The following is a 25,308-nucleotide window of genomic DNA, read 5'->3' as shown; positions in this document are numbered from 1 at the left end:
TCACAAGTTTGGCTCTGTCTATTATCTCATGTCAGGTTTGCCTACAATCAATACCATCCTCAGGCACACATTGTTTCCCATGTATGGTGATCACAAAATGATAAGAGGACATTCCATAAATTTCCTGCATATGTTTGATGTGCCATAAAAGTTTAAGGTGATGACACTAATTGTAGAGACAATCAAGAGGACAGCTGCCGACCAAAAGAGATCATGTGGGTATGCTCCACACATTGAGATGCTCATTAACTCCAAGATGGGCAAAGGCATGTATCTCTTGGACAAAGAGCACCTTCCCTTGAGGCATGATCGTGAGGACAACATAGTTGTCATGGATGATGAAGATCCTACATCATCGGAGGCTCAAGAGAAGAGGGAGAAGGAAAGAGTAGAGAAGGCAGCCAAGATGCCAAGTGCTGAAGAGGCTTCACAAGTTTTTCTCAAGTCAAAACAAGATCAATCTGGATATCTTATTCAAGCCACTTTGAGGATTGAGAAAGGATTTGCCACCCTAACTCATAATCAAGAGAGTCCTGAAAGGATCATTGAAACGAAGTTTTATGATCTAGACTTGAAGGTCACAGAAATGCAAACAGCTGTTGAGTAGCTCTAGGATGAAGTTGAAGAGAGGAAAGGGAAAGCTATCACTGAAGCTTTTCAGAGAGTGCCTAGGGCACAGAGATCTGCAGCAGTGCCAGTGATAGACACTAGAGCTACTACTTCTGCACCTGCAGCCACAACTTCAGTTGCCCCTCCGGTTGCAACTCCACTAGCTCCTACTACCTCTACAGGTGCATTTGTTGCCGGAGTCCTCTCCACACCGCCTCCCAAAGATCAAGTTTAGAGAGCCGCATAGCACTATGCATTTTCAAGCTTTTTGGTAACTTGTTGCCAAAGGGGGAGAAAGTGTATAGGTCATAGGCTTCGAGAGAGAGAGAGAGAGAGCTTTGATTCATTTTGCTATCTCTTTTGCTACTTATTTGCTTGGATGATACTTTATGTGTGTGTGAGATACTTGTCTGGTCATGTGTTTGATCATATCATACATTAATGCTTGTGCTTGGATGATGATATTATCTATCTCTCATGTATGATCATTCACATCTCGCCTTGGTGATGAGTGCATATTTCATATACTATCATTTTGAGCGCTCCACCAAGATGTATGTGACAGGGAAGAGTAACTCATGATCCTAATCGATTGTGCATTTGCATTCAAAAGCAAATTCTAAATAATGCACAAATTTAGGGGGAGCTCTTTCTTATCACATACTTCTCAAAGCGACGATATATTTCATTCTTATTATCATTTGTCGAAGCTTTGATCTATATATTGTCATCAATTACCAAAAAGGAGATTGAAAGTGCAACTAATCCCTGGGTGGTTTTGGTAATTCTTAACAACATATAGCTCATTGGACTAATATTCTTTCAAGATAATCATTTCAGAAAGTTCACTGACTGGCATGGCATGGACTAGAGATGTGGACCCCTCAAAATGCTAAGGACACATATTGGCTCAAGCTCAAGACTCTACATTTTCATTTTAGTGATCCAAGATCACATTGAGTCCATAGGAAAAGCCAATACTATTAAAAGGGGATGAGGTGTTGCTTAATGGCTTGCTTGCTCAAAATGCTTAGTGATATGCTCCAAAAGCCCTCAACCACTTTCTCATATCCACATATGTCCCAAACCAAAAGTCAAACTCGGCCCCACCAATTTGATCTATCCGGCGCCACCGAGTTCATTTGACATAGCCATAGCCAGAAACCCTAATCAGTCCGGTCTCAGCGATAGGGATCTCGGTCTCACCGAGATGGGATTGCAAACTCTCTATGTCCCTTCGTAACGTTTCGATCTAACCGAGATGAGCGATCGGTCCCACCGATTTCGCAATGCAAACTCTCTGTTTCCTTTTCGTAATGTTTCGGTCTCACCGAAATGAGCGATCGGTCCCATCGAGTTTGCCTGACCAACTCTCTGTTTGCCTATTACAGAAATCGGTCTCACCGAGTTCATGTGATAGGTCTCACCGAGATTACGTTATGCCCTAACCCTAACACAATCGGTCCCACAGAGTTGACATGTCAGTCCCACCGAAAAGCCTAACGTTCACATTTTGAACTAAATCGGTCTCACCGAGTTTCAGTATTCGGTCCCACCGAATTTGGTAAATTGTGTGTAACGAATAGATTTTGTGTGAAGGCTGTATATACCCCTCCACCCATCCTCCATTCGTGGAGAGAGCCATCAGAACGTGCCTACACTTTCAACATTGATTTTCTGAGAGAGAACCACGTACTCATGTGTTGAGACCAAGATATTCCAATCCAACCACAAGAATCTTGATCTCTAGCCTTCCCCAAGTTGCTTTCCACTCAAATCATCTTTCCACAAAATCCAAATCTATGAGAGAGAGTTGAGTGTTGGGGAGACTATCATTTGAAGCAAAAGAACAAGGAATTCATCATCAACACACTATCTATTACCTTTTGGAGAGTGGTGTCTCCTGGATTGGTTAGGTGTCACTTGGGAGGCTCCATCAAGATTGTGGAGTTGAACCAAGGAGTTTGTAAGGGTAAGGAGATCGCCTACTTCATGAAGATATACCCAAATGAGGCAAGTCCTTCGTGGGTGATGGCCATGGTGGGGTAGAACAGGTTGCTTCTTCGTGGACCCTTCGTGGGTGGACCTCTTCGTGGACTCGCGCAGCCGTGACCCTTCGTGGGTTGAAGTCTCCATCAACGTGGATGTACGATAGCACCATCTATCGGAACCATGCCAAAAATCTCCGTGTCTACACTGCGTTTGCTCCCTCCAAACTCCTCCCCTTTACCTTCATATGCAATGATTTACATTTCGTTGCTATACTCTTAGAATTGCATGTGTAGGTTGATTGCTTGACTTGTGATAAGTTGCTAAAATCTGCCAAGACTTAAAATTGGAAAAAGGCTAGATTTTTATTTGATCAAGTAGTCTAATCACCCCCTCTCTAGACATACTTTCGATCCTACACCAGCAGTCTGGCGCCCGATGATAGGTCAACATCGGAATCATCCCGCTCGTCTTCCATGAGTCCGGCGTCAAGCCCAGACCTCGATTATACCCAGATCATGGAAGGGACGCCGCCTCCGGAGTCGTCAGACGACAACCAGACGGACGAGGAGCCGTCGAAGGACAGAGAAGAGGACGACGATGATGAGAAGGAGGAATGGTCGAACAAGGAGGAGAAGGACGACGACAACAACAACGATGATGACGACGACGGCGATGATGAAAAGCCAACCGTCAGCGGCAAGAAGCATCCTCACCAAGACGATGTCATGGGGCCATCCAACAACAACAACAAGAAGAAGGACTAAAGTAAGCAGACTGTACATATCTCTGTTTCCGTTCGCTCATATTAATTTGTTATCTCTGTTTATCCTGTCAAACTCATCGCAGACGGTTACTAATAAGTACAAGTAGAATGCCCGGGCGTTGCTATAGGCCTTTTAATTTTTGTTCTAGTCGCATATATATACCCGTATTGTTGTATAAAACTCGGTGAATTTTGGCATATTATGCTTAAGCCACAAAAGACATACTTTCGAATAAGTAGATGGTCCTGTCCAACATTGTTATTCAATGTTTACATAGTATTTCAACTAAAACTATTCAATTCTTAGAAGTAACACAGTTTCGACCATATTGGAATACTATCAAATATGTCCTCAAATATGGTGCATGTTGACAAGCAAATAGAATTGTATACTAAGTGTTCACCTTACCAAGAATTGCTTGAATAATGGTTAAATTCCCTCCTATTTAGATTAGACAAAAGAAAATTAGTCACACTTTGTTGAAGGAGAAGCCTATCATTATCCTAGGTAACACAAAAGAAAAAGACAAATCCGTGAGTACGCATGCTCTACATTCAATCAAGCACTACTACACATTTATCAAATGGCTGATCTTTGCCCGCCAGGAATACATGGTTACCTTACTAATGCTAAATTAAACAGGTGGTTTTGTAAAAAAAATGTAGTCAAGTAATGCAGAACCATACTAAAAGTACTGCTGACAAGGTGTAAAACCCACACCTGCAGAAGCTCAATGTCTTTCTGCAACTGAGTGATGACCTCAAGAAATTTATTATTACTTAAGAATGGAATGTGAGGGAATTTTTTTGTAGAGAAAAGGCACGGAGGTCTGACTTCAAGTTAATAAAGTCATCAACCAGCTAGGATACTGTGGTGCTGATTACAAAGGCAAAGACTTGCCAAAAACTGAAAAATTACAAGCCAAATTCACTACGCCCAGGGGCAGCACGAACAAAGCACCAGGAGAAATTGCGATCAAGCTGCCGGAGGTCTCGCCCAGCCAGAACAGCAGGGCCGAAGCCACCTGACGACATCAATTGGCGTGGATGTGAAGATCCAGACAGCTTGAACGAAAACATTGACTCTGCCACCCGCCGCCTCGGGCCACTGCCGGAGGGAAGACAACTATCTCCCCTTCGTCCAGACCGTTCCAACAGGCGGACCCCCACCACCGGCAACCAATCAGCAAACAAGGCGAGGAGCTGCTGAAAGTTGTGAAAGGACCAACACGCCACCACCAACACCGGGAATGAGGGGAGGAGCCGAGCACCGCCGCCACCCACCAGCACGCACCAGGACCACAGCCCCCAACCACCCCTTGAACGGCGCCTCGAGGGAGGACCGAGACGCGAGAGCGCCTCCGTCGTCCTACCAAAAGGCAAGACTTTCATCCGGAGAAAGAAGGGGGGGGCTAGAAGCTCGACCACAGAGATTAATAAGATAAATTATAAATCAAGAAAATTAGATACTGATTATAAGATAGTTGCCCATCTTCTATGTAAATAATTTCAATAACGCCAGTCATTAATATACATGCTTGGGGTTGTACTTATGGAAAAATCATGTTCTTCTCTTCAGTTGTGTTTCGACTAAATAAAGTGACTTGAGCGCATTGGTGTCAACCAGGTTGTGAAGAAACATATTTTTAAAATGGGACAATAGCGTATGGCATGTGTGCAAGTGTGAAATCAGATAGGTACATGTTGTTTACCTGATGTATGTGGTAATCAGATGGGTACATGTTGTTTACCTGATGTATGTGGTGTATCCAATCCTTTCGCAGTCATGTATCACAACATTCAGATGGTTGAAAGCAAGTTGTCCCAATTTGCACCCTCCTAATCAGTCACATAAAAACCATAACCCTAACCAATACCCATAAAAGCAAGTGATAGTATCTTATCTCAGTTTTCTGTATTTACCTCCGAATGAGCCTAACTCACCATCACTATCAACAGAGCTTACAAAACCCGTAAAAAGAGTAACTGAAAAAATCCAATTGTCGAAGATGCTCTAGCAGTTTCTATCATAGATCTTGAAATATATTCCACGTCTAGAAAATATATTTATATATCTCAAAATAATTTGCTCATGATACAGGATGTGAAGAAATTCTTCACAAATAAAAAGAGAAGTTATCAACAAAGAGTTAAATTCAGAAAACAAATATCCAACACACAATATGTAGTTTCTACATGACATCCATTGCCGTCACCTACATGACACCAACACACAACATTATTTGTTTCAGCTAACAATTCCTTTCTTACCACATAAATATGATATGTGTGATCGAGCAGTACAAAACATTTAACAAGTTATCTAAGTAGTACACAAGATAATTATTGTTAGAGAGAGAGAAAACATACCATGGGCAAGTCTCCTTACATCCCGGTAATGTCTCCTTACAAAAATTAATTATTGTTAGAGAGAGAATAGCATACTCTGGGTAAGTCTGATCAAGTTTTCCTATTAAGATGGCTGCGGTGTCTTTGGGAGAAGTCATCGAAAAACTTAGATTTTTACAAAAAATAATATCACCTCTATTCTCAGTTCATTCAGTGCACAAATATTTTACCTTCATACGAAGTATCAGTTTACATCCTGAGTTTTCCCACACACAAAAGGTTAGATACTGAGTAGTAGTAATATAGATGTGCTGGAACAAGGTTAGTTCCTAGGTTAATTTTGTGTCCTACATTTAAATAAGATGACCCAGACATGTCAGGTATGTACCCATGATACATAGTCTTCCACTAATTTACCCGCTTAGAAGGGGATTCACAGACTTCCAGTAATATACCACCTCCTTTAGAAGGGGAAAGGGCTTGATCGTCTTTGTCAACCAATAGATTGGTCTTCTCTAATAAATTTTACCTTTTTGAAAGAAGATGTAAGGCTTGCAGTAATATGTGTTCCAGCAATGTTATTCTCTGATGCACCAGATCCATATTTGTTATAACTTGCTTCCTCCTACTCCTTTTCATTCATCCCTTGTCCATCCTGCAACTCTTTTCCGTCTGTCCCTTGTCCATCATGCTCTTCAGCTTCCTTGCTATCACCCGGATAATGAAATCCATCTGCTCGTCTGTGCTATCACCCGGATAACGAAATCCATCTGCTCATCTGTCGGTGGCTCGGTGCTAACAACTTCTTTTATCATGCCATCCTGCATTGACTGAGAGCTGCCATTTCCCACACCAGTCACCTGATCGTCATCCCCGCGACAGAGGCTCCTTCCACTGTATTCCAGCACCAATCTTTTCTCAAGGATGGTTCCTGGCTACCTCAACTGCTCGCCAGCCGTCAGTCGCTGATAGCACCCGGTTCTTGTGTTCTCTAGCATCTCAATTGTCAAATCTGCAAAAGCAATTCACCCAGAGTTCCAACAAAAATCAGATGCAGTTACCCATGGACGACTCAACTGTCAGACTGCTTGACCAAAAATGTGCATGAAGTTGGTTTATTTGTTGTTACTGAGCAGACTCAGTCTATCTCTCTACCATTTCACGATCTACAGTCAGTGAAACGCATCCCTTCCCTTCAACCCGAGATTAGGCTAGCAAAACGAAAGAAAACTCGGACGTGGCCATATGCGACCGCACCAGATTGGAGTTCGACCCATCTCCCCAATCGAAAGCCCCCCTCGCCACTCCAAGACAACACCGCCAAATCAAATCAAGAACGAATCTTCGATGCAACGCCGCCACGCCCTGCGCTGGGGTTACACAATTGCCTCCACGCCCTTGCAGCGCTACTCGCTGGCCGCAATAGCGCCACGCCTGTCCCTGGGGTTACGCCGCCATGCCATTGCGGCGGTCTGCGCTATTGTCCCATGATTCGGGGCCCTCGACCAGGGCACGCTCGATTAGTCTGATGGAGGCGGCAGCGATGCGGAGGGGCGGCAGTGGAGGAGAAAGACAACAAGAGGTTGGGCTACAATGCATATAAATGAAACAAACAAATTATTAAGGTTGTCTCCAAGGCCGAAGATCATTTCTCCCTCACATATGGACATTTTCAGACCTCAAAAGGGCGCCCAGTGAGTTCCCTCAACCGTTTAGACAGTCCGGGCTCCCCAAAATGCAGCCAATATGAAAATACCTTTGATAGCTAGCAGTATATAAGCCAACACAGAACTTAGTGCTTCTCGGCCCCAACCTTCCACCTTGAGACTTCTCTGCTGTCAAAAGAGAAGCACAGTTTAGCGGGAGCAGCGACGCATGGTCTAACAATAGGTCGTCATTATAATGAGCAATAACAACTCTCTATTCCGCTTCTTTCTTCCCTGGTAGTCGTCCAGCATCGGTAACCATCCTCCTCCTACAAGAAGACAAAGTGTCATATTTCTCCCTACCTTTACTTTTCCTCCACTTTCATTCTCTTGATCCACCCATTCTCTAGCACTATTGTCGTTCAAAAGTCCCATCTTGTCTTACCATACACATTTTAATAACTTTAACAAAATCTATGAAAATAGTTCTCATGTGCAACTCCATTTCTAGTGATACTTGCCCCTTCATCCACCACCACCTGTAATACCTATCGACCCTCATAGTACCTATCTATCCAACAATGTAAATTACTACTACATTTTATGATTGGTCACTATTTTAAAACATATAGTGATGAAATGTTAGTAGGCAAAATTATTATCACTTATCGTGTTACCAATTTGCCGTTTATTAGCCACCTTGACATCAACGGATTCAGCGGGTTTTGTATCTTCGTCATCAAAGAAAGCTACTTCCTGAAAATGTTAAAAAAACATCAATGGAATACATATTAGAAATCTTAATTCATGTCAAACATTTGCAGCCAATATCAATGAAAAAAATGACGAAGTGTATACACAACAATGACGATCTTCTCGGTAAATAAAATCCAAGCAGCGTACATGATTTGGTGACAATTATTTGTATTTGGCAGATATAGGTTTTAACTCAATACATTTTTTTGTTCAGTGCAGAGGGCTTCTCTGTTGTTTATGCTAAGAAAAAAAATATTATTTAGAAAACGTAGAGATGGATGAAAAACAGAAACAACTTTTGCATTTGTCCCCATAATGTTGCACGATGATAAGTATAATGGTAGATGCGGATATGAATTTTAGTTCAAATAACAGATTTCATTTTCACAAGGAGTGAATGGGAAAAAATACCACAAAACTATCAAAGGAAAGCGTGAAACAGCTGTCAGCGTATTCACCTTATTCTCGTTTCTTGCATTTAACCTCTCATATTGGTAGGTCTGATTCTCGGAATGGTCCGACCTGCACATCAGTAAATTTATCAAAGAAACATAATGTTATGTGGGGTACGGCCCACGTACCAATGAGAGACCGGAAGAATGACTCAAGCAATAGTGGTTTCAAACACGCTTAGCAATAGTGGATTCAAACACGCTTGGCACTACCAAGGCCTACTGGATCCGTCCATCAACTGTCAAGAAAATGTATTGAAGAAGCTGCATTTAGAGAACCTTTTGGGTTTTTTTATTCCCCTCTCCTTTAACAATTCAAGGTAAAAATTAATGACCTGAAGACAAGGGATCCCACTTTCCCCATTATGTATAAAAACACTAGTGCAAAGTTTACATGTTTGCAATCAATAAGGATGGTTTAGTACATGTAAGATGAATATTTAGCTCGTCATTTAACCTGCCATGTGGTCTCAAACACTGATTTTTTTCCCTGCTAACCTGAATGTTACGGTTCATGCAGCACCAGGACTTTGCTACTGTAAGTGAAAAGGAGCAATGTTCAGTTGTGTTAGCAAGGCACATAGGAAGCTTCAAACAAGATGCAAGCATGTCATGAAACGTACCCTGAACTGTTGCATACAAACAATCGTGACCCTCATTTTCAGCTTCAGTAGTTAGAGGTTCAAAGAACTGAGAAAGATCAACATACATAAATCAAAGGGTTAATGGAGAATAGAAAGTTGTATAAGCCACAACCAAGCAGGTCAATCAGACACATATTAAATAAAAAAACAGAAGAAGAGCTCTGTGGTTGCCTCTTTTAAAATTTGAGGCAGTCAAACCAGATTTGACACTAAGTACGCCAAAACTATGAAACTATCTGCATCAGTTTGCTACTTCCATCCCCAAATAAGTTTCAAGTCACCGGTTAGGCAAAAGGTGCATCCCAACGCACAAGCATGAGGAGGAAGATTGAAAAAACGGGTAGTTACTGCACCCGTGACTTGGAGCAGACTTGGTACTACTGCCGCATCAGATTCGCCAAAGCATCAGCGTCCACTAACTGGTCCGCGGCACAGGCGATGACAACGTCGACGCATCTGATAGCCAAGGCTAAGACGGCGTCGACACTCATCTATGGGGCTATGGGAGAAAAGCAAGCAAGCAACGCTGACCCCAGACCGGGCAGCAAGATGAGTTGCCCAGAAATATAGGGAACCAGTTGTCTGTTGTCAAACAAAAAATAAAAAAAAGTTTAAAACAGAGCACACCAGCCGTGATCAGAAACCATGAGTCTTTTCCACTTAATATGACACATTCATGCATCACAAATACAAGAAAACAGTACATTCAAGATTCAGTAATTGTCGCACATATATTGCCACTCGAGAGTCAGAACTAAATTGCAAGAATTATGTATATCAATGGCATCATTTTGACTGAGATGGACCAAACCAAACTGAATGTTATAAGCAACGGAAAACAGAGCACCAAATTTCAATCACAGATAGGGTTGATTCTTGAATCTGGCAAGTTCTAGGAAGGTGTGTGCTTACAGGGAAGGAGAAATCCCCAACATGACGACACCGATGAACCAGGTGAAGAAGGAGACGATGACCCAGCCCCGCACGAGGCTGGCCGGCCTCACGAATTGGAGGATGCTACCGTACAAAGACGTGATCCCAGTGAAGATCGTCATCTTGGAGAAAGTGATGGCCAGCGTCTTGAACAGCGTTTGCAGCACATGCAACAAAAGATCTCCATCTCTTGAGAAACCAGAAAAATACGATTGGCAAAACAAAACGCAATTCGCAAGCTGGTCATGCACAATCGCATCAAGCTTCTACAGGCGAAGAAAATAGCCACTGTTGCCACAATTTTACTAAAACACGCAACGTAACCAGATCTCATATCTCATCAGAAAATACAAGTGGATGCAATCCGCAAGTGCCTAATTCTCTTTGCCACAAATATGACATACAGAGCAATACAAAGCCAATTTGCAGGGTAGAAATATATGAAGGAAATGATAATGTACGTACCATCTCCCTCCGGAGCTCTTCCTTGTAACCAAGCTTGTTTAGGCGCTTCTCATCGGAGTCCACCTCAATATAGGACAGCGCTACTCTCCAGGCTCGAACCACCACATCGCTATCCTTCTCCTCCGCCACAGCACAGCGCCACCGCTGCCACTGCTTCTGCACCCAAGTGGTGACGCCCCAGCCGCTCCACCCCGTGAGGCGGCCGCCCCGCTCCCATCCTCAGTGCTCGCAACACGAGTTGGCGGCTAGGGTTAGCCGCAGGGGCGAACATAGGATGAGAACGGAGAGGAGGTGTTGGGGATAGATGGGGGAGAAAGGGGTGGAGCTGCACCGGTGGAGTCTCAAATGCCCGGGCAGGCCGCACTGGTGGAGTCTCAAATGCCCGGGCAGGCTGCTCGATCGCTGCCCGCACACGAAATTTGGACGCAGACTGGTCTCTCAAACGGTCCTCAAACACTCAGACTGAACATGCATCTCTCATATTCAGTCCAAATATAAGATAAATATAAAGCGTCCGGGCACGTCCGTCACATCGAACCCGGCTCATGTTGGCCCACCTGACCCCATTTATGATGTGACCCGGCTCATGTTGGCCCACCTGACCCATTTATATTCGTCTTCATCCTCTCTCCAGGCCAAACCCAAGCCACTTCACTCCACTCCCCTCCGCCACATGAGCTTACCTCCGGCAGTTTGCGACCTTCTCCACCATGGCAGGCAGTGGATTAGGCTCCGACCAGTCCGAATCCGTTGACTAGGGTGTCGTATCATGTAGGTTGGAGGAGGCAATGGCAGTCCGCATTGCACTCCGCCGCTCCTAGAAGGACAGTGCCCGGCCGACGGACGGATTCGTCCGCCGCAACGCCATAGCGTTGGCTCACCGGGCGCTCGGGTCCTCTGGTGCTGGACCTTGTGGTCCTGGCCGGCACACCTGCCCATCACCAGCCGGGTAGAGTATGAGTCCCCCCGGGAACGGGTGGCCGCCGTGGGAAGGAGAGGATAAGGGCCGCCAAGGCGGCGGCCCGTCTCGCGACGGAAATGGCGGCGGAGGCGGCTGATGCGGCGGCGCGGGCGGCCACAAAGGAGGAAGCAATCCGTGCCCACATTGTGAAAAAACGGCAGCAGAGGAACACGCGTGCCCTCGCACGTGAGAAGAACCGGGCGGTCTGCCCCATGGTCGAACTGCCACCGAAGGAGAAGGAGGACAGCGACGACGAGGATAGCTCCGGCGACGAGCAGATTCGACTCGATCCGTACTGCGTTTTCGACCGGTATTTCTACAAGAAGGACTGCAAGGGCGCCGGGAAGGGCAAGAGCAGCCGTGGATGAACTCCATCATAGTCAAACATGCCAAAATTTGGTAGTCTGATGGCATATTTAGTGTAGTGTGATGGAGTAGCCTAGTAATGCGTGTGCGTCGATGTAGTCGCATGAGTTTGTATGGATTTGAGATATGGCAATTGAGGTATCTGAATGTGGATTTTATTTTTTGAGAAGTGTCCGGTTAGTGGCGCGTACGCTGGCGTTTGAGGGGCCAGATTTACCAAGTCCGGCTGTAGATGCTCTAAATTCCAAGAAAAATTAACAAAGGTGTAGACAAAGTCAAACTAAATTTGGTGTCGCATACCTAGGCATTCTCGGTCCTATGTATATACTATCCCCTTCTCGGTTTATAGAGTTTATCTCAAAACTTTTGTTTTCTCATTTTATAAGTCTTATTTTTATTGCTTTCCATCACACCTGAGATATCGAAGTGCATTAAATCACTGCATGAGAGGTAAAAAATCACCAATACATGTAAACATTCTTTGTTATTGATTGGTTACGCATGCATGCATTTTAATTAATGCATAATTTGGTGTCGCATACCTAGGCATTCTCGGTCATATGTATATACTACCCACTCTCTCTCAGTTTATAAGGCGTGCGCGTATCACTAGGTCGTCAATTTAACCAACCTAATATAAATCATATATTACAAAAAAACATACCACTATAAACTTCAGATGTTCTATTTTCAAACGGTATAATTTTTGTGTTATATAGTTTGTATTACAGTGATAAAATTGGCAACCTAGGTATACACACAGGACTTGTAAACTGAAACGGGGGGAGTACCTCCTTTTCGGTTTATAGGTTTATCTCAAAACGTTTGTTTTCCCATTTTGTAGGTCTCATTTCTATTGCTTTCTATCACACGCTGAGATATCGAGGTGCATTAAATCACTGCATGAGAGGATTAATAGAAAAATCATCAATGCATGTTAAAATTCTTAATTATTGATTGGTCACGCGGGCATGCATTGTAATTAATGCATTGTTAAACACAATTGTTTGAGAAAAACGAGCGTATTAATTGAGTACTTTTGCAAACTACCAAAATTATTCCACCACTTATCATCTACCTTGGTTGGTGAGATTTTTGGATTGAGCCCTATAAACTAAAAAGAAGGGAGTATGAAGATAAAAGACTCTAATAATAAACCCAAGAACCAATGAACCATCAGCCAAAAATGAAGAACTTTTACTCGATGCATATATTATCAATAAAGCATAGATGGGGCCAAAGAACTACATGGAGTACCCTGCTTCCAATAATAAAGCCTAGGCACCACAAAACTATAAGATGTTTCTGTTTCTGTGATGCTTAACAACATGAATTCGTGGATTGCTACAACTAATTTTATTGATACCTTATGCAAGATCCAGCAGGCGAATGCCAGACTCATCCTTGAAGTAGCAGCGCTGCTTCAGAATCCACCTCTAGTCGGACAATGTATTTGTCCATATCGTACATCTGCAGCCCCTGCAGAACAAAATTTCACAAGATACCCACCATGGGCTTACCATGGAGCATATTCAGGAGTTTGCCTTGCTTCGGGAGAAGCTATCCTTTGTTACAATGATGTGCATGATTCTATCCTATGCAATTTCACGTCCCATGGAGAATACTCGGCATCGACTGCCTATATGGCACAGTTTGCGAGACACACGATAATCATCATGCCTGCTACTATTTGGAAGGGTTGGCCCCCTCCAAAATGCAAATATTTTGCTTGATTGATAATTCAAAACAGAGTTTGGACGGCCGATCGATTGCACCGTCGTGGATGGACGAACTGCAACCTCTGCCCGCTTTGCAAGCAAGTCCAGGAAACTGCGGCACACCTTCTCTTCCAATGCAGGTTCTCCCAGCGTGTCTGGATCGAGGTCGCAACATGGCTTGTTATAACCGAAAAAGGCTTTCACCCCGCTTTATATATAAAGCACCAATCAACCAGCATCCAGTACAAACACACGCCACGCCACTGCAACACACGCACACACCCAGGACAAGATACAAAGGCGCTGAGCGCAGCAACACCATCCCTAGCACTACCACGCGGAGATGAAGCTACATATGATAATCCATGCACTCGAAGGCGGCGATGTTGGGGATCGTAGCAGAAATTTAAAATTTTCTACGCATCACCAAGATCAATCTATGGAGTAATCTAGCAACGAGGGGAAGGGGAGTGCATCTACATACCCTTGTAGATCGCTAAGCGGAAGCGTTGCAAGAACGCGGATGAAGGAGTCGTACTCGTAGCGATTCAGATCGCGGTTGATTTCGATCTAAGCGTCGAACCACGGCGCCTCCGCGTTCAACACACGTGCAGCCCGGTGACGTCTCCTACGCCTTGATCCAGTAAGGGGAGAAGGAGAGGTTGGGGAAGACTCCATCCAGCAGCAGCACGACGGCATGGTGGTGAAGGAGGAGCGTGGCAATCCTGCAGGGCTTCGCCAAGCACCGCGGGAGAAGAGGAGGACTTGGGAGAGGGGGAGGGCTGCGCCAGAACTTGGGTACGGCTGCCCTCCCACCCCCCACATATATATAGGGGTAAGGAAGAGGGGGGCCGGCCCCCTCAGATCCAATCTGAGGAGGGGGCGGCGGCCAGGGGGGTTGCCTTGCCCCGCAAGGCAAGGGGGGCGCCCCGCCTTTAGGGTTCCCCCAAACCCTAGGCGCATGGGCCCTAGGGGGAGGCGCCCAGCCCACTAAGGGGCTAGTCCCTCTCCACACACAGCCCATAGGGCCCTCTGGGGCAGGTGGACCCTCCCGGTGGACCCCCGGAACCCCTCCAGTGGTCCCGGTACAATACCGGTAACCCCCGAATTATTCCGGTGACCATATGATGACTTCCCATATATAAATCTTTACCTTCGGACCATTCCGGAACTCCTCGTGACGTTCGGGATCTCATCCGGGACTCCGAACAACATTCGGTGACCACGCACATACTTTCCCTATAACCCTAGTGTCATCGAACCTTAAGTGTGTAGACCCTACGGGTTCGGGAGTCATGCAGACATGGCCGAGACAACTCTCCGGTCAATAACCAACAGCGGGATCTGGATACCCATGTTGGCTCCCACATGCTCCACGATGATCTCATCGGATAAACCATGATGTCAAGGATTCAATCAATCCCGTATACAGTTCCCTTTGTCCATCGGTACGATACTTGCCCGAGATTCGATCGTCGGTATCCCGATACCTTGTTCAATCTCATTACTGGCAAGTCTCTTTACTCGTTCCATAACACATCATCCCGTGATCAACTCCTTGATCACATTGTGCACATTATGATGATGTCCTACCGAGTGGGCCCAGAGATACCTCTCCGTTTACACGGAGTGACAAATCCCAGTCTCGATTCGTGCCAACCCAACAGACACTTTCGGAGATACCTGTAGTGAACCTTTATAGCCACCCAGTTACGTTGTGACGTTTGGTACACCCAAAGCATTCCTACGGTATCCGGGAGTTGCACAATCTCATGGTCTAAGGAAATGATACTTGACATTAGAAAAGCTTTAGCATACGAACTACACGATCTTGTACTAGGCTTAGGATTGGGTCTTGTCCATCACATCATTCTCCTAATGATGTGATCCCGTTATTAACGACATCCAATGTCCATGGTCAGGAAACTGTAACCATCTATTGATCAACGAGCTAGTCAACTAGAGGCTTACTAGGAACATGGTGTTGTCTATGTATCCACACATGTATCTGAGTTTCCTATCAATACAATTCTAGCATGGATAATAAACGATTATCATGAACAATGAAATATAATAATAATAACTAATTTATTATTGCCTCTAGGGCATATTTCCAACAGGCGCCCTCAAGAAGGGAATGACATCGGCGCGCCGCCACCGCCCGATCCAAGGATCAGTAGAATCTTCATAATCCATTGTTGAGGCTCTGCGAGGAGAAAACGCAGATCACAAAAAAATTTGTTGTATGAACCAAGCAACAACAGCAGTAGACCGATTGGATAAAAACCACACTATCTCTGCACTGGCCACTACTTGATGAAACAACATTGCTAGATAAAATACCAGTACCTCTACATTAGTACATTTGCATGTTACCAATAAAACAAAAAAACACCACCATGGATATAAAACCCAACTACATGCATGTCATCCATTAGCCACTGCACATTGATAACAAAAAATGCGCAGATGCTGATAAGAAAAAACACTCACCAGCAAAGGGTGTACAGTCTTTCTGCTGCAAGAGTATTAACCTATGTAATTGTGAGTCAATACCAAAGTTAACAACAAAGCCCAATTGGCAAAGTAGTTTGCAGTTCAGATAGGCCTGAAAAATGATGTTGGTGATAGAGAGAACCGAAGATTGCTCATGTGGTCATGGATTCTTGTTTTATCCAATGCTCCCTGTTCTGATTGGTCCACTTCTGGTGCCAATAGCGGGATCAGAGTGGACAGTCAACTGGTGCTACATTTGATATTCCTCTGTGATCCTGGATGAGAGTGAACATTTCATTAGCAGCAAAAATTTCAAGAATAACAAAGAAGCCTACTTCTCTAAACAAACTGCATCGGACATGTATAAACTTCAATGAAGAATAGACATAGCCATGAAAATTACTCACCACATCCCCAAAATTGTGTATAGCTGTATTAGTTGGCAAAGTTTTACAAGTTTGATTGCAGGTATTTTAAAATGATTGCTATTTTGAAATGTAGAGAAAACTGTGTAAATTTCTGTTCACACAATAAAATTTGCTATAACTGCTCAAAAGTACAGAGTCACCAATTAAGTGGTAAGTGCTAAGCAGGCTAACCGAACTGCCAGACCACTACAACAGTGCAACACACATTAAGTTGACAACTTAACATACTACAATAGTAGTACATTTAAAGTAACCCAATGCACATAAGAAACATGGAATTCCTGAAGGGAAAATGCATAGAATCATAGCTCTGATGTAACTGTTTAAGCTTACTTGAACTACTATAGTTGTTAGAGGCAACAGGGGTGAGCATGTTGCAGCCCCCTGCACCAGTGTCTTGGGCAACTTGGCAAAATCATCTTTCATGGGTATCTCATCAACACATGTGGAGCATACGTGGAAATATAGAAAGTATAGCATGTCAGTGGTACTGCCAATAGGAAATTTGCACTGCATTGAAATGACTAGCACATCTCATTGTCAGTCCAAGCAACCTGGATAATAATCAATTAAACATGACTTCAAATATTTGTATTTGTGTATCTTGTGCAACAACAGCTTGAGCTGGACTTCCCTCTAGCAGCAAACATACAAAAGAGGCCTGCTGGTGAAACAAAGCTACTAATAAATCATTATCACATTATCTAGCGCACCATGCATGTAAGTGGAAGCCTCATTTTTTGACAAAAGGAGTCCTATAAAATGAACAAAAACCACTAGAGTCCGTTCTGCAATGAAACACCGCTCCCTAGTTGTGTAGAATCAAGCCCATGACTAGAAAAATGAAAATAGAAGGCACAACCCAGTCTGGAGAACAACATTGTTGCTCTGAAAAAATAAACAAAAAACCCACTAGTATGTGCTGCAATGAAGCACCACTCCTAGTTTGGAGAACAACTTTCTTACCGCTGCCTACAGCTGCTGCTCTGAAAATGAACAAAAAAGACTAGGTTGTGCTGCAATGAAGCACCACTCCCAGTCCGGAGAACAACAATCCTGATGCTGTGAAGCCCCGTATCTGTCACGACCCAAGCACATACAGAGGATGAGCAACCAGATCAGTATCGATTTTGGATCAAGAAAAGAGATTGAGGTGAGAATCAGCAACAAGGGGGTGAGATACAGATAGCAGGAAGGTGAGGAACAAGAGCAAGAGGATGAGGATGAGATGCTTCAGACGTTTCAATCGTTCGTTGCCTCCTCTGTCTAGCTTCTCCTCCTTTATAAGCCTTCTGCCTATTTGCGTAGCTGGGCCAAACCCATTCCATTGGGAAGGCCCTGGATAAGAAGAGGGTCATGGCCCTTGGGGCATGACATTCTCGCCCCCTTAAAACACGGCTTGACCTCCAGCCGGTGAGGCGGTACCAAAGAACAGAAAAACCACCTGGGTCCCATGGCCGACGGAGCTTTGTATCTCTCTTGTCTGATAGACATCCAACATCATAACCAACCTTTGAACTTCTATGTCCAAACTTGATCCTTGTCTTAATCGTTTCCCGACTATGAAGATTCACAATTCTAAGATCCCACTATGGTGCAGCAGAAAGCTCAAGTCCATGACCAATAGAATCTGCAGCGGCATATGGTGAAGAGGAGTTGTTGTGAATACCAAACTGCTTTGTACCAGTTTTAGTTGCACTCCTAATGCCCGGATCCTACAGCCTTAGCCCACACAAGAATTGGCAAAAATAGTTTAATTGTGGTTCCTTTTCAGCTGACAACGCCGTGGACATAGTTCCTAAGATAGTAAAATCCGATCCATGACCAAGAGAGCATCTCACCACGGGAACAGACAAGCACACGATCCACTCGATCAGAGTACCAAGGTAATGAACATACCATATATCCATGAGCACTAACATCTGTCTACTTGCATCGGCATGCAGACCAATAGAAAATGTGACGAGAACACTATAGTCCCAATATCTAGGAACACATTCTCTCATTGGAACAACACAAGGATTGTACGAAGTATCAAAAATGTTGGTGACCACCGACAGAAGAATATGTCATTGAATACACTTGAAACCATTAATGATTTCCCATGCAGGTACCAATTGGAGGTGTTCAGAATAATATAGAGGAGCAATCAACAATTTCTCAGTGTTGCCCTCAAGGAAGTTAGATAAGCTGGTAAGGATATGCACTACAACAAATATCTTCCATGGAAAGTGAAAGTGAATAATGTGGTGAGGTCCTCTAGTAAATACTTCATTTCCTTTTGCATATAGTGATGTGACTCCAACAATTGAATACACCTCTCTGGGCTGAACTTTTATGTCAACACAAGGTAGAAATGTTGTAAGATGTGACAACCATCTGATATGTGACTCCAGGAAGTGTAAATACAACCAATCTTTTGAAAAATCAAGCATCATCCCACTCATGTGTTGAACCACATAAAGGGCACTCAGGAACTGATAAACAACAATTGAGGGAAATGAAATTCCATATCCTCTATGGTGTATCAGCTCAAATACCAAGAGAAGAAAGCTTGTCCTGTCATGGGTCCCCTCACGGCCAACACATACACCCAGGAAAGGGAGGTGTATGCGAAGCACATAACCAAAAAGTAGAGTTTGAGGATCCCATGTTCTTGGGGTTATGTTCGGACTGACACTCACCATTTCATACAACTTCAGGATTGCCAGTTCCAGATTTACGACATGTGAATAACACCCAGCCGCTACTCTATGAAGCTCGAGGACAACCACCATCAAGTGCTTTTCAGTGTAATTGTTGAAGATATTGCTTGCCCCAGCCTTCCTCCAAACTAAGACATGAACCAGATTAGGCATCTAAAAGCCATCATGTTGTAGTTTGTTCATTACGCCTCCACTGCTTTTACTCATCCATGGATTGGGCCATGGTTTCAACTCAGTCAAGTCTGAAGTCGGATGTACCGCAAATAATAACTGACAACCCTTCACTCCAGGATTCCACCCAGGGTCTGCTAGAACCTCGATCTTGTTGAACCGAGCCTCACTTTTCCAGTTGCTAGAAATTGTCGTTTAGAGATTTGCAATGGATACCTTCTCTAACCTCTGCATTAGCCTGCGCTCTTTAAATAAGTATACCAAACATTTCTACAACTCCATTTTTCTGCCCTTGCTCGGGGGGGAGCCATGGTGACTTCCAAATCAAATGGACTTGATTTACGAGGATAGGAAACCATATCATTCTTTTAGTGTTGTATTTGAAGGTACCACCATATTCTATACCATACAGAGGTGGTGGCCAATTTTGCAAGCAAGTTGTATCCCTTGGGAGAAGTACTATGTTGGCAGTAGAAAATGCCACTGCAGGTGACAGCCTTCCATTGGAATCATATCTTTGGTCATAAGTTTGCAAGAAATAGCCAACTCCACCAGTTTTATTACTCACATATTCCACTAGAATGCCACTTAACAAACCTTGTGCTTCCTGTTTCAAAATCAATGTGACATCACTAGCGCTCATGCGCTTCAGATAATTTGATCGATGAGATGAACGGCACTGCTGCAGATATGCATATTGGTACTGCCAATGACCACCGGGCCCTCCAATATAATAGAACTCACACCAGAAACTTTTTAGTGCAGGAAGTACTTGTAAATAATGTCCATCTGAAGAACTAGTCCGATGCAAGACCAAACTAGCAACACAACAATTGAGATCCTCATGCGGTTGACATGTAGATGGTTTCCCAAATATACCAGTTACCGGACGTGGATCTTGAGGATTGGTTGATTTCGAATGCCATTTAAATGATGGCCATGGTATTGGACGTAGCATTTGTCCTTGTTGCTTTGATGAGGTTAGCGCGGCCTTTGGAGGAGCTGTCGAGAATGGGGCCACACTCCCCATGACGAGGGGCACCTCCACATAAGCATATGCTAGACCAACAATCAAGCTCACAACAGGTGATGGTGCAACAACACTGATGGCTTCAATGTCGAGGGTCTCTTCGCACACAACGAAGGCTGTGGTCTCAGGACAGATGTTGACGGTGGCGTTACCACTCGGGCACTCTGTCGAACATGTGATAGGCATCGGTATAGTAGGGCTATTGTTGTCCATGGCGATGACATCATGGTCTGCACCGCACTCCACTCAGGCACCGAGAACAGGGAAGGCGCCCGCGAGCATGAGGGTGTGAACTCCATGGTCGTCGTCAAGTCTCTCTGCAGCCATCGTAGCCTCCTACATGATTTCATCCTCCCTTATCCGGGCTAGGGATCGATGAAGCACCGGTGATGCTTGATGGTGATCGTGACCACATAAAATATTGGATATCTTCCCGCAAACCCTCGATGTACTGGTGGACGAAGCTCTTGATGCTCAGGTTGGGGTTGAGATCCAACACGCGAGGTACACATTCCGAGAACGCCGGCATGTACTTGACCATGGTTTCTGTCTGCTTCTGCTCGAGCAGCGAGCACAAGCACAGGTTGTACTCCGATGACACGTCGTGACTTTCGAGGAGGCATGCATGCTCATAGATGCACCGGCCATGCATAGCGAGAGTCCACTCTGCCCCACATCTTGATCGAAGTTGAACCACCGCCCACACACGGTTGATTCTCTGGAACAGGGATATCTTCACCACACCATACACTGTAAACACTTGCTACAACGTCTCCTCAGTGAATGGTAGTACACATGGTGCACTGTGATGTGGAGAACGCCGCCGGTGAACAACTCCTGGTAGCTCGACATTTCATCGAACACCTTGTAGGCAGGAAGTGGGTGGTGACTTTTCTTGGTTATGGATACCAAATTATCATGACCCAAACACAACACATGTGTACACCGGCGTCGCCGCCGGCTGAGATGGATGGCAAGGCAGCCAACAAGCAGAGGCGGCTTGAGCCAACCCGCATCCAACGAGCCTGGACTCCATCAGCAGACTTCCGAGCGACATGCTCCTCGTCATCATCGGCCTCCTCCCCACCAAATCTGCCGTGCGGTCCACCCTGCTCTCCCGGCAGTGGCGCCCCCTCTGGCGCCGCGTTCCCCTAAACCTCACCGTCGATAGCTGCCTCTGCGATAGGGATTGCAAACGCATGGCCGCAGTCTCCAAGATCCTTTAATCGCACTCTAGGCCAGCCAGACACCTTGACATCCGCATGTTCAGTACCAACTGCAAGGTCCAAGCCAAGTTCGATGGGTGGTTCTTATCCCCCGCCCTAGATCAGCTCGAGGAGCTCAGGTTTGAAGCTGGACGATGTCGCTATCTGCCGCCGTCCGCGCTCCGCCTCATGCCAACACTGCGCCGCGCGAGCTTCAGCTCCTGCTATTTTCTACAGATTAATGCCACGCCCGCCCTTCTTATCCCTCAACTCAAGCAGTTCAACCTCTTCGACGTTGGCATATCGAAGAAGGCTGTGGAGCACCTGCTCCACAACTGTACTGCGCTCGAGTACCTAAGTCTTCGGCAGATCCACGGGTTTATTAGCCTCCACATCGCCTTGACGAATCTCCGATGGAGTTATGTGTCTTGCTGGCCCTGCAACAAGACATCAATTGGGAAGAGATCACTCCAGCTGTTCCATGTTATGGTCATTGAGAATGTGCCTTTCCTTGAGAGATTGCTTGTATTTGATCTAGAAGGTCCAACAAAAATCAGGGTTATTGACACGCCGAAATTGACAACGTTGGTGTATCTGCCAAATTCTTCGAATTCTTTATTGGATCCGTAATTGTTCAGGTACAACACTCATCTTCTTCTCTGTCTTCTTGAAATTCACATTTTTAAATTTCTTCTTGATGTATTTACGACAGTCATCCAAAAAATGATTCACACAAGCTTGACCCAGTCTGTGTGCACAGTGAGGATCTTGGCAATAAAATCTATCGGTCCCAATCTGGATCAAGTTGTTGGATTTCTTACATGCTTTCCGTGCACGGAGAAGCTACTCATCGAGGTGAAACTTCTTTCCTATTAGTAAACGGTAATCACAACATAGCTCAATTTTTTCGTAATTTTCTCAAATTACGATGACAAGTGTAGTGTTCAAAATTGCATGTACACACTGCAGCGAAAGAAATGTTTTTAGTTTTTTTTCTCACGTGATCACCTGCATCGTTTCTTGTTGTACTACTAGTAGCCTAGGCTAGTCATAGTGGCAAGTAACTTAGACTAGTAACTCTATGGTTACCCTAAGAGCAAGTACTACCTCCGTCCTGGTTTACTCTTCCTATTTTGTAGTACTATCAAAATTTGACCATAGATGTAACTGACAAAATGTTAATGCATGTCACTAAAAAATATATCGTTGGATTCGTATTTGAACATAATTTGAAATTGTATAATTTTTGGTGACATGCATTGGCATTTTCTTAGGTAAATCTATGGTCAAAATTTTACACTAAATACGAGGTAGTACAAAAGTGGGCTATAACAGCCCTCCACTATGTAGGCCAAAACACGTGCCAAATTCACTTGTGATGCATTTGGCATCGATGCCCCTCCATTGCTCACCTGGTGCCCCAATCCGGATCACCTACTTTGCTCCGGTGCCAAATTAACTCATGCAATGAAAAAACACTTGCGTGGGAGAGGAAGAGGACCGAGGCAATAAAAACACTTATTTGGGAGAGTGAGAGGTTGGTGTAGTTGGTTTGATTGATTTGTTTATACATGTGGGTCTGTGTGCACAGCGGTGCCAACTCTCTCACATCACTAGAGCGGTGCCAAAATCTTTTGATTTGACATCGATGCATATTATGTGGCATACTTTTGAGAAATATGGCAATGGCCACATAGTGGAAGGCAACAAATGCCCAAGCTCTTCACATGATCCTAGGTAAGTGAGAGGGAAGAGAGAGAGAGAGAAAGAGAGAGAAAATACACTAGCCGGCCAACCCTATCGTATGGGCGAATGATATTGGTACCTCTTGATGACACGACAATCTTATATAGCCAGCTGCTCTAATATGTTCTCTCGTTTTGTAGATAAAAAGACCCGAAAGTGAAAAATGTGCTACACTATAACAATTTCATCGAATGCCTTGATCTTCATACAGAAATCGATTTGATCGACTACCGAGACAGCACATCTGAAATTAAATTGGCCAGGTTCTTTGTTCTGGAGGCAAGTGTGCTCAAGGTAATGAGGTTTGACATTCTCTGGCGTAACAATGAATGGCGTGCTGATCACCGCAAGCATCTAAGCCTAAATGACAAAGTCTCCGCGGAAGCTGAATTGGTTTCTGAAACATCAAGTCGCCAGAGACTCAAAAATTTATTTGCCCATTAGTGACTTGTCAGGGCGGTGGATTTTAGTTTGTACGGTAATGTTGCATCCACCTAATGTAACGGAAGTTCTTACAGAAACTTCCTAATAATTCCCTCTTTGTAGTGCAACATTACTCCTAACATTTGTGATATCAGTTTGAAACTTGTAATATTGCCGTGTCCTATTCCTGCACTTTCAAAATCCTGTGAATCAAAGAGGCCCTGAGTTGGTGATGATGGTGTGCCTGTCATCTTTCACCAATAGCCGTCGGATCTAGATCTGACGCATACAAAGCAAACTTCTGCAGTTTTGTAAAAAGATGCCCACACTTGTTCCCTATTTACAAACAACTCCTTGTCTCTCACAATCAGCCTTATCTCCTCCCCACCATATCTAGAAGGCCATGAAACAATCTGGCGCGATGGCCGCTGCCGGCGCCATCCACCCCCAATCTTGGTGTTCCGTGCAATGCACGGGCATCTTACTCATACTCTGTAAGAAAAGAGTAGAGATACCCGTGGCAACGCAGGTCGAACATGGCTAGTTGTAAGTAAGTTAGCTATAGAGCCATGATGATAGTGACTGCACACGATGAGGCTGACTTTGGTATGCCGAACACGGCGCCTACACTTAGGTTTCATCTCCGGCGCAGGGTCTTGTCACTTCACTGTGAGGAGTAATTTGACCAGCGGGTAGTACAATACTAGTACTACATTGGTAGTACTACTACTAGTCTAGCACCACCGTTTAGTAGTACTGCCACATCAGTTTGGATTTAGTATTTGACTAGCAATATCCAGTAATGCATGTCAATAAATATATACTACTCCCTCTGTAAATAAATACATGGAGTATTGTTTTATTCAGTTTTGAACGTAGTTTCCGATGATATTATACACTCTCCCTTCCGGTAGATGGCTCAAATCTTAAGTCTCATCAATCAAACTACTATTGTACTCACCGAGCGCTCAGCTTGGTAAGCTACCAAAAAAATTTGCAATCAAAGACTATTATTGTACTCCCTCTGTACTGGTGCATTAGTCACGTTACGAAAACCAAATAATTTAAAAACTTTTAGGCACAGTACATTAACTACCCACCTCATTCCCTTTTTTGCCACGAAAAAAGAAATCACCCAATAGGAGACATGGGGTGCTTATGCATTCAATGAATTGAGACTATAGCATGACATTTTTTGTTACATGCATTAACATTTTATTAGTTAAATCAAAGATAAAAACTTGACGCAAAATACAAAGGGGGCCAATAAATCAATAAACATCAAAGTTCTCTCGTTTTGCCCCAACTTGGTCTCGGTGAGATGACTATATTGCACCGGCACGGAGGGAGAGCCGAGGAGTAGATGGCCAACACACATGTGAATGCAAGTATGCAACGCAGTCTGCACTTCTCATATATAGGCTCCCCGCCAATCCAATCTATACGAAAT

The 25,308-nt window shown here is 44.4% G+C and overlaps 2 protein-coding genes across 15 annotated transcripts; both read right to left on the bottom strand.

The window, feature by feature from the left end:
• Positions 1–4,111: 4,111 nt before the first annotated feature.
• On the bottom strand, positions 4,112–11,037 carry LOC123103006 (uncharacterized). Of its 14 annotated transcripts, none has more exons than XR_006449587.1 (8): positions 10,610–11,027; positions 10,124–10,290; positions 9,191–9,257; positions 9,066–9,103; positions 8,574–8,637; positions 8,059–8,115; positions 7,470–7,688; positions 4,112–6,725 (listed from the first exon to the last, which is right to left on the bottom strand). XR_006449587.1 is itself a non-coding variant. In XM_044524491.1 (7 exons), exons 1-6 carry the CDS (start codon positions 10,610–10,612, stop codon positions 7,594–7,596), a joined length of 387 nt encoding a protein of 128 aa, XP_044380426.1. In that variant the 5' UTR covers positions 10,613–11,037; the 3' UTR covers positions 4,112–6,725; positions 7,470–7,593. The 14 variants fall into 14 exon arrangements, 4 of the variants coding, with proteins under 4 accessions (XP_044380426.1, XP_044380424.1, XP_044380425.1 ...); XR_006449583.1 differs by having other exon boundaries at positions 8,037–8,115; positions 8,993–9,103; positions 10,610–11,026; XR_006449584.1 differs by having other exon boundaries at positions 8,037–8,115; positions 10,610–11,026.
• Positions 11,038–15,569: 4,532 nt separating this feature from the next.
• On the bottom strand, positions 15,570–22,529 carry LOC123103005 (uncharacterized). The gene is made up of 3 exons (XM_044524488.1): positions 16,912–22,529; positions 16,148–16,425; positions 15,570–15,860 (listed from the first exon to the last, which is right to left on the bottom strand). The coding sequence occupies exon 1, from the start codon at positions 20,695–20,697 to the stop codon at positions 19,702–19,704; it is 996 nt and encodes a 331-aa protein (XP_044380423.1). The 5' UTR covers positions 20,698–22,529; the 3' UTR covers positions 15,570–15,860; positions 16,148–16,425; positions 16,912–19,701.
• Positions 22,530–25,308: the final 2,779 nt, after the last annotated feature.

This window comes from Triticum aestivum, chromosome 5A (genome assembly GCF_018294505.1).
Source record: "Triticum aestivum cultivar Chinese Spring chromosome 5A, IWGSC CS RefSeq v2.1, whole genome shotgun sequence".
Lineage (NCBI taxonomy): Eukaryota > Viridiplantae > Streptophyta > Magnoliopsida > Poales > Poaceae > Triticum > Triticum aestivum.
This window is presented reverse-complemented; position numbering and strand designations above follow the sequence as displayed.

Bases quoted from the DNA above. Each gene is read 5' to 3' on its own strand.
- LOC123103006 (XM_044524490.1), bottom strand. The intron at 8,638-10,123 runs GTAAGCACACAC...ACTGATGTGCAG, and splicing joins TTGGGGATTTCTCCTTCCCT to GTCGGACCATTCCGAGAATC. The intron at 8,116-8,573 runs GTGAATACGCTG...TAACATTTTCAG, and splicing joins ATGCAAGAAACGAGAATAAG to GAAGTAGCTTTCTTTGATGA.
- LOC123103005 (XM_044524488.1), bottom strand. From the start codon at position 20,697: ATGGACAACAATAGCCCTACTATACCGATGCCTATCACATGTTCGACA.